Source organism: Gavialis gangeticus, unplaced genomic scaffold, assembly GCF_001723915.1.
Source record: "Gavialis gangeticus isolate Ggan-Ray unplaced genomic scaffold, GavGan_comp1, whole genome shotgun sequence".
NCBI lineage: Eukaryota > Metazoa > Chordata > Crocodylia > Gavialidae > Gavialis > Gavialis gangeticus.
The window spans coordinates 60298943-60309872 of record NW_017729029.1 but is presented as its reverse complement, the minus strand read 5'-3'; the positions used below and the strand labels follow the sequence as shown (position 1 = coordinate 60309872).

General features: G+C 38.1%; 1 protein-coding gene across 1 annotated transcript; it reads right to left on the bottom strand.

The window, feature by feature from the left end:
* Positions 1-1419: 1419 nt before the first annotated feature.
* Positions 1420-10730, bottom strand: FGB (fibrinogen beta chain). The gene is made up of 9 exons (XM_019521677.1): positions 10586-10730; positions 10316-10333; positions 8139-8342; positions 7089-7272; positions 6266-6493; positions 5341-5454; positions 4172-4294; positions 3692-3977; positions 1420-2048 (listed from the first exon to the last, which is right to left on the bottom strand). Exons 1-9 carry the CDS (start codon positions 10679-10681, stop codon positions 1820-1822), a joined length of 1482 nt encoding a protein of 493 aa, XP_019377222.1. The 5' UTR covers positions 10682-10730; the 3' UTR covers positions 1420-1819.
* Positions 10731-10930: the final 200 nt, after the last annotated feature.

Genomic DNA, 10930 nt, shown 5'->3' with positions numbered 1-10930 from the left:
AAGGCCTGGATAAATGTATAGTCAAGTTAGAGGCCTAGATAAATCTACTTCAACAATGTGGAAACTATATGTATGTATCCTCAGTGTCCTTATAGAGCTTTGATTTATGCAATAAGTGGAGAAAGAGGAGTATCTGAGATATGGTATGTGAACTACATAGTAGGGAAAAGCAAGTTCAGTCTAGGGCAGGGGAGGGCAATTATTTCAGCTGGAGAGCCACTTAATAAGTTCTGGTGACCTGTTGAGAGCCACACACAAAATATTTCAGAAGATATCATTTTAACAAATTATAGTTGAAAAAAATCATATTAAAGATCAATCATCTACTATAACACATTTTAATTTTATTTCAAAAAATATTTTTTGCTCTGATTTATGTTTTTTGAGTAGTGTATATAGAGGTGATTCCATATAGGTCAAAATAAAGTCTTACACTGGTATATTGTGTGTGTGGTGGGGTGGGAGCATGTGTGTGGAAGGGGTGTGGTGTGTATGTGAGGGGGGTGGGTGTGTATGTGTTTGTGGGGGGCTGCCCATTCAATAGGTCCTCGGAGCTGGCTAGGGGTTGGGGAAAGGAGGAGGGGAAGGGAGAGGCACACATCCCCACTCTACCACTACATCACATGCTTCCTGTTGTCTGGGGTGGTGCATCAGGGACAGTAAGAGAAGGAGGAAGAGGAAGGAAAGGAGAGCTGAGCTGTACCTGGGTGACTGCAGCAGCAGTGGGAGCAGCCCCACTGGGAAGCTGTGTATGCTGGCTGGGACCAGGGCCAGGGCCAGGGCTGGGACAGTACAGTCACCAGGCATAGGGCAGGTATGGTGAGAACACGGTGCAGGCTGCCCCAGGTGGGAACAGGTGAGGCTCAGCCCAATGCAGAGCATCATGGAGGCAGCTGTGGGCTGTATACAATCAGTTGGTGGGTCAGATCTGGTCTGTGGGATGTATTTTGTCCATCCCTGGTCTACAGCAATGGTTCTCAATCTTTTTGACTCAAGAGACCCCTCCTTAGGCTTATGGTACCTCTCAGAAAATGCTAGCTCATAGCTTTCACTCATTTTTGACTATGGAAAAGTGATAGAACAATTCATTTCTTGCAAAGAATTCAGAAAGACCATAACAGGTTAGAATATATTTGACATTCCTGTTTGAAAACTCTGAATTTATCTTGTGACTTTTGTAGGTTTTGTACACATCACAGTGCTAATATTGAGAAGCATCATGCAACAGCCTTTAAAAGATCTCATGGCACCCCAGCTTGCTGTAGTACTTTGGTTGAGAACCACTGACTAAGGGGGTAAGATCTGAACAGAACAAGTGGTGGCTTGTGACTTTTTACAATCTTTTTCTTTATTCCTTCTCATTGGATTGTGTGTCAGGTTAGTGCACCTTACATTATATAAAATAAGAACACGTTCTTCTACAGTAGCAGAAAATGTTTAATGAATATTAATACACCTCACTGAAAACACTTGTTTCTGTGTTAAAAATGTATAAATATGTATAATTTAAATGAAGGAGCTAGTAAAATTAAAGAATTCTTTCCCTCTGGTTTTGAATGGTTTTATAAGCAAATGGAATGGACCTGATTCAAGACTATAAATAATGCTGCTAGTTATATGTGTATCGTGGGATCAAATAAAAAATGGTACAAAAGTTCTTGTGAGTTATTTTAATGGGCCAGGCATACATTCCAGTTTAGGTCACAATATATTCAAATATAAACTTTGGTGCATTTCTTTGATGTAAACGAAATTCAGTGGGTATGCACTCAAAGAAGGTATCCAAGATATGAGCATGAAAACATTTGACATTGCTCATTTACTGTGGAAAGTATGGTCTAGTCTTCATACTCACCTTCTTCAATGAATACCATGACCCTCTCCAATTCATCCATACAACACCATCATCTGTACCATGTTTTGCCATATCCCAGGTGTATAGCCCACCCCAATAATATCTGCCATTGAGGTTGGCTGCATGGCAGCGATTATACCACCAGCCACCACCATCTTCTTTAGAACACTGTTTTCTTGGATCTGCATGTATCCTAGAGGAAAAAGTATACACAGTTAATAATAATGAATGAACTGTACATAGACAAGACAACAGAATAACTTTGTTTGTGTGTGTGTGTGCGTGTCTATTTTTGTTGATCCTAAAAATGTATCAAAAGTTGTCCCTAAATTTTCCACCAAAGACTAACTGTCTAGAGTGTGCGCCATACACCTCACTGGATAAAAAAGCTTGCTAGTAGCCAATCAATAATGAAAAGTTCACAAAAGGAATTGCCATGTAAAATGAATCATCTACAAATGCTATTAAGTAATCTTTTTTGAAAGATGATCCTCTGTCATCAAATTATTGAGCACAATTCTTGCTCTATCTTTTTTAGGGGAGGGTCTGCTTTAGTTTGCTGATATTTGTCAGCCCTTGGTAACAAAACAGGCTTACTTATGTGCCTTGTTAAAACTTACAGGGCAGATCTCAGAGCCAGCGGCAAAACCGGAAGTGCACTTCCATCAGCACTTCCGGTTTCATGGCTGGCACTTTGAGAGGGTGCCCAGCCGATCGCAAGGGGTGCAGATGCACCTGTGTGCACTCCCTACACATTGCCAATGTGTGCCAATGACCACAGCACATTGAGCTGGCAGCCCCCCGCACTGAAGCACTCTCATGCCCCAGCCAGCCCCATCCCCATCTACATGTGTGCTGCAGCACACTAAATAAATGCTCCTACCCTGGGGGTCTTCAAAAGAAGGCTAAATAATCACCTAGCCAGTGTTGTTTGACCCCAGCATTCTTTCCTGCCTGTGGAGGCAGGGGGTCAGACTTGATGATTTGCTCAGGTCCCTTCTGACCCTACCAACTATGAAACTATAATGCTGCTTAAGATATTACTTGTGTTGGGCAGTACTATCCTATGGCAGCGCATATTAGTTTACTGTGGCCTAATAGTGTTGTACATGTGGATGCTGATGCTTTACTGCAGAGTTAATTAGTGAGCTCTGCAGTAAATGTCACATGTAAACACACTCCCTGTATTCTATTTTGATTTCTAGTTATCTGGGTTCAATGCAGTTTTGGTAGCATTTGAAAATAATCTTGATGACCTTATTCTTATTCTAGAATGCACTTGACATTAGTTCATACCACAGAGATGTCACCTCTAGGTTGGAAAACTGATTATAAGACGTCAAGGACTTAAACAGATATTACCTTCCACTAGTACTCCTTGCCCAAATTCTTTCTAGTACTAAGTATTCACTTGTTTATTGAATCAGTGTCATTATGAGTGCTATTTAATCAGTAACATCTTCAGTTACTAAAAGGATTGCATGGTGTGAAAAAATGCCAATTTGTAGACATTGATATGATTATCAGAAACAGTGCAGCTGTGTTTGAAGGTTCTTAGTATTTGATTCTGGTATGGCTGAAATCCAACCCATGGCTTCATTGGGGAAAATTCTGCCCTTGGATATGTCAGTGGAACATTGCATGTACCTGGCTCATGACTGGCAGATCACATACCTTGTGTGATTGTGAAACTTTGCTGAATGAGCATATTTGAAGACACTATGGAACAATGTAGTTAGCTGCACATTAAGCACTAGGGTCTTACATATGTTAGCTGCACCTCAATATAAAAAAACCCCAACCTAATGAAATCGCTAATGCAAATATTGCGCATACCATCCATCATTGTCTCTGTCAAAAGTGCTGAAGTACATGCCATTATGAATTGTCATTGTTCTGTTCTCGCCATGCAGTTGTGAAGCTCCTTCCATAAGGGCATTGCCAGCCGTGCCTTTGTAGTTACTAAGTGAGAGCTGATACTTGTGTGCCTCATTCTGGATGGTGAATCCTCCATATTGAGCTAAAACCTTATTATTATCCCAATCCTCCATTTCAATTAAAATCTCAGTGGGTCCGATTTTGGTGAGCTGGCTGATTTTATCATTTCCAAGCCAATATTCACCTGAAAACAATGAAAGCAAATTCTGGAAAATGACATTCAGAATATACTTTAATGCATCTTTACTACTTGCCCAAAATCTATTGCAGTTGGTTAGTTCATGAAATTTTTTCTAATTGATTGTGGGAAACTATAAGAAACATAACAGTATAGTTGTAAGTACAAAACCGGTTCATGTTTTGTGTTCAGAATTTTACCTGGGGAATTGCAGTATTTTTTCTCTCTACCCTTTGCAACATTTCCAAATCCTCTCTTATATGAATCCCATGTTCTCCCAAAGCCAACACTTCCATCTTGACGGTTCTGAATCAAAGTCCATCCTGTAACAGCAACAATTTATAAATTATATACTGGAAAAATAATTTTAGGGCACAGCCCTGATCCTATTTGTGTCCAAGGGAACTTCGCAGTTGACTTCAAATTGGTGCAGGACTGAAATGTTACTGTTTATAAACTTCTCTCTTTACTCAAGTTGAGCAGTACCTTATTCCCAGAGTCTCAGGGAATTGTTTGTTCCCTTAAGACAGAAGCAATGACAACATTAGAGAAGCAATAGTTCTCTCTTTGGAGCATGACTACTTGAAATAATCTTTCAAAAGTTAAATTGTTCTGTTGGCTTGAGCATCTAGCTCCATGTCAGAAGCAAGAAATACTAGAAGACCTTCATGCTGCACTAGATTTTGAAATAGGTTGGAGGTGATGATATGGTGCTAGACCTCCAGGAGGAGTTCTGGGAAGCAGAGGAAGCCTCAGTTGCATTTCCTCCCATGTTTCCTTCTTTTTTGTGGATTAATAAATAATACAATGCAGTCCTTGAACAAGTGCAGATCAATAACCACCATACAACCAGCCCATCCTGACTTGCCTTAGATCAGGTGGCTATTTCTAACTCAATCTAACTTCCTTCCCCCTAACCTCCCCAAATGTCTGTATGCAGCCCTAGCTAGCCCCCGCAACTACACTGTCCTTTTACAATGTATCAACATTTTATATACTAAGCCCATTTCATGATTATTCAACCATTTCTTTCACAGCTTTACTAGAGAAACTCTTGTTATGGGCCCCCTTCTGTCTCAAAACCCAGTCTCCCCGTACTTGGTTCTCAAAACATTTAAGAATTCTGTAGATTACAAAAAAAGCTTGTGTGAGGAAGTAATATGCCATAACCTACAGAGAAGATGCTATAGTAATAAAATATAAATGGATCACAAGACATAGCTGGAGAACAAGTGCTTTAAATTAACTAATAATAAATTCAGTAAATTGTGATTCCATCCTAACATGCACAAATGCAAATAAGTAAGAGTGCAAATTCTTTTTGTCAATATTTTCCTTCTCACAACATCATAATTTATCTCACACTGACCTCCTTTCTCTGTAGACATATCACAGTAAACTTTGTAAGGTTTGGTGAAAGTATCCGGCTGAATGAGGTACATTTCTGATGTCTCACCTCCTTTTCTGAAAATATCTTCACATTCTGCAAGCATAAACCAATAGTGCATCTTATTTTGAGAGCTATCATCTTCTACTAGAACAATCCTCTGCATGGAGAAAATGATTAAAAGGATATCCTTCTTTTTGCTGATTACACAATAATAATATTTTTTAAAATCTAAATTAAGCTAGATTTCACCTTGGTTTAAATCACTCCCTCAGCCTTTATAGACCCAAAACAACCCTTGGAAAATGTCAGCTCTTACCTTTTTGACTCTGGAAAAATAATAAAGCAATTTATCTATTTCAAGGATGCAAAGAATTCAGAAAGACCACAACAGGTCGGAATGCTTTGACAGAACAGATTTCTGTTTGAAATGTCTGGGTTTGCATGTGGGTGTTTGCACATTTAACAGCACTAAAAGGATCTTGTGGAACCCCAGGGTGCCTTGGCACCCTGGTTAAGAATCTCTGATCCAAATGATAAATGATATGCCATTCAAAAGAATCAAGAAAGAGCCACTAACCGACATTCATATAGGCTGAGATTTTCAAAATTGCCTAAATGATTTAGGAGCACAAATTCCTATTCGCTTTCTATAATATTTTGAAAGCCAGTGAAACTTCTGCTCCCACAACAATTAGGCCATTTAAAAATCCAAAGCCCAATTAAAATATACAACAGGTAACACACATGATTTTCCATATCCGTTTAGGATGCTGGTCTATCTGCCTTGGTATCCTAATTGGTTGCTAGTATCAGACACTTAACAAGAAGATGAAATTGAATTGGATAATGTACCAATTGTACCAGGATTTAAATGGGAGATTTTCTTTAGATCTCCATGAATTACCTTTGCCTGAAACCACTGGGATATTGCAAGAAACAGTGCAAGGGGAGCGGCAGTTGTCCATTTGGGATGATATGGCAGCTTCCAGTTTTTGTATCTTTTTGTGTAAATTGTCCACAATTGAACGAAGAACTCGGATGGCAGATGGAATGTTGTTGTCCATATTCTCTTTAACGAAATGATAGTGCTGCTCTATTTCTGTGTTATACTCAGAAACTACATTCTGATTCTCTGAAAAACAAAAATGTATAAAAGGCATCATGATTTGCAACCTGTTTGCCAAATAGTTGAAGACAATTTCATTCTAAAATATGATTAGTCAGCAGTATTTAAGATTTTACTTCTTCCTTAGCCATGGAAAGACTGCTTTATTGCTTTTCTCCTAGCTACCTTGATTCCACTGCATCAAACACTTTTCTTTAAGCCCTGCAATGAGGGTATACTTGTAGATTCATTATTTGTTCCTATTGCCAAGGAACTGTAAGAGACATGCTTCTAGAAGCCACAATGGCTGCCCAAGAACTGGACCTCAAAAACGAGATGGGCATCGGAAAGCAGTGAGGGAAGAGAGGGGGCTGTTGGAATAACTTTGGGGTGCCCTGTGAGTGCTCTACCTCTGACTTCAATAAAAGCAGAGCCAAGCTCATGTCCCTCCTGTTGGATTATTAGATTTATGATTATGAGTTTGTGAGATCGTAGCTCCCAAGATGAATGCTCTTTAATATCTGTAACCCTTTAAAGAAGTCCCAAGTTATGTATAAGTAACTGTGGCAATATAAATGTCTGTAATCCCAATTTAATTCACTGATACTTATGAATAATGTACCTGTTCTTTGTTTCTTTCTTTTTACCAAATTCTCTTCTATCGTAGTCACATACACTTGGAAAGTTCCAGAGTTTTCAGATAATTTCTGTACTTTATCATTTAGGTCATGAACAGTTGATTTCACACTTTTCTCTTGCTTTACCAATGTCATTTGCAGCTCACATCCAGTTGGACACAACACGCCCTAAAAAACAAAAGAATCAGTTACAAGTGTGGTAAATTAGAGCATTTTTACACATGCTTTGGAGGGGAGGGGGGCACTTTAATTAGAATGGCTCTGTGTACTGCTCTAATTAATGCTCCTGGAGAATCTTGTGTATAGGCATCCCCATGCTTCAAAATGGCAGTAGGGCACTTTGTCTAAAGCTCATTGAATGAGCTTTAAAGCACTCCTGCTGCCATTTTGAAGTGTGGGGATGCAAATACATAAGACATGGAAGCTGGAGTATGTTAATTAGCATGCTCTAACTAGTTGTAATTCCAGTGCATTGGAGCAGCCCCCCAGACTGTGTACAAGTACCCTTAGAGCCCAGACTTTCAAACATGGGTATGCTTAGCCTCACTATAATTTTTTTCTCTATAAGTTCAAAGCGTTAATTATTTTAGTTGCTTAAATAAGACCTGAGTCCAGGGATAATGCCATGAAATCAACAGCAATATAGAATGTGTCAGAAAGAATAAAAGAATGAACTGAGCAACAATTTTAAAAGATAAATTCTAGAAAAAAAATATTTCTGGAGAAGCATCAATATCCAACTGGAAAAATCTGTGTATCAAATTCTCAATTGCCTAAGGAATATTCCAGGAAGAAAAGACCTGTTGAGCAGCTGAACAAGCCCACCAAGTTCTAACCCTGCATTTTCCACATGCAATATTGATAAAAGACAACAGTAATGAAGTGAAAGGATTGGCAGGTACCTAATGGAAACCTTTTTTTGCTCAGATAAGTCCACACTGCTGTGAGATTTGATACATTTCTGAAATCAAGGAAAAAACTCTTATTGTTAACAACATCAGTCTACGCTACAGTTATAATATGAATAGACCTACTAGCTCATCTGCTGCATGCTTGCAGCCTCCAACGTCAGGATAAACAATGGGCCTTTTCTGTTGGCCACTGGTGGGTGGTTTCGTTGGACGAGGACGATATCCGCCTCCAGCAATGGGAGGAGGAGCTGGTCTAAGGGTTGGACTTAGCTCCCGTCTTCTATCCACTGGCCTGTGTCCTCGAGCATCTGCGGTTTTTTCTCCACCCTACATAAAGAAAAGCAAGAGAAAACCCTTCATAACCGTGCATTATAATATTCATTGTTAGAATATTATAATACCCATTTTTTTAAGTTGGATATGTAAACATGCAATAATAAAATAAGTATTTATCTGTACATTTCAATTATCATTGCACCATCTTATCAGTTTTAAATTTAACAAAAGAAGCATGCTAATTCTATCTAAAATAAAAAGATATTTTTGGTCAAAGACCTAAGCATTATCATGGGCAGGTAAACAAAAGCATTTACCCAACAAGCTTTGACAAAAAAGAGTGAAAAAAGATATTAGGAGAGCTAAGTGAAATAGGAATAATAATGCAATATTATGCTATGTGTTAGTAATAGGTATGCCTTTTCTTGCCAGGCTAAACAGTACACTTCAGAATAGCAAAAAAAGAGAAAAGGCCCAGAAAAAATTAACAAATTTAGAGCGAATCACAAGAAATACATTTTATACAACATAACCATTGTATACCATGGAGCTTTAAAAGGGAATTAAAAAAAAGTGGGGATTACCCACTTTTTCATATAGCTAAGAAGACAGTATGTACTCAGGCGATTAACATAAAAAATGAAAGGCAAGTTATTCTATAATTGCCCTCAATTGGGATTCTCTTGAACCTTCCTGTGATGTATGTTTCTGGACATGGTCAGAAATAAGATACTTGTGCAGCTGTAGCTCTGGCCTGAACTAATTCCTCAGTCAATGAGTAAGGTAAATTTTTGAAGCACGTTAAAACCATGATTGGGCAATATTACTTACCACAAGCACAGAAACATAACTAAAAGCAGCCATGATCCTAAATTCTGTAGCAGGAAATAGTGGGTGTCAGGTAGGGAGGAGGGGGATGACTTAAGAATTTGAATCATGTCCACAAATTTTTGTAGGCAGCACTGAGATTGTAATTTATTCATTTGCTGTAGTGCATTATATTTTCAGCTGTTGAAAGCATTAAACACTTTCTAAAAAAACCCTATTTATCTATTTTAAAACACGATCACTAAAAACTCCAAAGTGCTGAATAACAAAAACAGGGGTGGGGAACGTAAATATTTTGTCTGGATCAAAAGATCAAGACTTTGAATCAAATGCTTCTCCAACCTTCCACACTTCTACGCTATCCCACTGAAATTAGTAACACTTATCTCACAGATAAGGACTTCAGGATTAGACAACAAAAAAGCAAGCAATGTATGCATTAGAAACCTACTGGGAAGCTATTTAGTAGAATAATATTTCCAGAAAATAATATTTAAGAAAAAGTTTCTTGTTCATCCCCAGCTGGTGGTCCTCATTTGTTTGGGGTTTGTAAAATATAAAACAAATATTGGCAGACCCTAAATCAAATAATAATTTTATCTTAAATTCTTTCCTTCAGTAAAATGAAATATATCAGAGGTGTAAATGTGAATAAGCTAATAATAGATGGTCCCTGATTGTTTTGCAATTTCCTCTAATTTTGTTCCAAAAGGTACTCTCCGGACACATCTATACAGGATGTTTACTGCACAGTAGACTAAGTAGCTCTGCAGTAAACATTACACATCTACACGTGCACCCCTATTAGGCTGGAGTAAATTAATTAACTCCACAGCAGGATAGTACTTGTTAATACAAAGTACTTGTTAATACAAGTACTATCCTGCTGTAGAGTTTTTAACTGTGCATCAGTGCACATATAGATTTATAATCCAGAGTTGATTTATAATCCAGAGCTGTATGAGCTGGCAGCCAATTGCTTTTGTTGCTCATTTAAGGTCTTATTCAAAGTCGAATGAATCAATGGAAAGATTGCCACTGACAACAATAAACTTTGGTTCAACACATTACTTATCGCATACTTTGCTACCCTTTTCAACCTGCAGAGTTTGCTTCCTGGGCTATTCATGAAAAATCAACATTGCTGCAAATTCTTGAACCTATTTAGTGGAGCATAGCAAAAAGTCCAGTCTTACCGTAGGGGTGTCACCATCCTACAACAAGAGAAGGAAAGAAAGGAAAACATATCAGAAAATATAAATGAAACTATTTTGTTGTTAAATATGAAAGAAAAAATATAATTAGAAGCACTTGAGCTCCATAAGTGGAGCATGAATATATTCTCGATGTAGTTTAACATTTTTCATTTCTGTAGATTAATTGAATTCAAAAGCTTACAAAGTCATGCATGCCATCAAATAAAATTAAACATTATTATTGTTATTAAGTATTATCTCTACTACAACCTCAGGATCGTAGTCTGTTTGATCCTGGGCTTTAACTATGGAAACACAGAGCAGAAACAAGAGCAACAACTTCATGATGCTGACTTGCTTGAACATCTCAGCTTCCTCTGCTGAAGGCTCTGATGGCAAGACACACTGTTAGTTCATATATATATATATGGATGAGGCATTCTTAATTTTCCTGTCTTGTTTATGATAGGTCAGATGACTAAGAGTCATCATCTCTCTGTTAATATTTAACATCTCTGTTCACTTTGTCCCTGAACAAATTCACTAGTTGAGCAACATCTCAGGACAGACCTTATCTCAATGTCACATATACCCTCCCTTTCTAAAAGCATAATT

Excerpts from the sequence above, each read along its gene's own strand:
- FGB (XM_019521677.1), bottom strand. The coding sequence starts at position 10,681 with ATGTTCAAGCAAGTCAGCATCATGAAGTTGTTGCTCTTGTTTCTGCTC. Across the intron at positions 7,273-8,138 it reads AGCATGCAGCAGATGAGCTA|GGCGTGTTGTGTCCAACTGG; the intron begins GTAGGTCTATTC and ends TTTGTTTTTTAG. Across the intron at positions 5,455-6,265 it reads CCCAGTGGTTTCAGGCAAAG|AATGTGAAGATATTTTCAGA; the intron begins GTAATTCATGGA and ends TTATGCTTGCAG.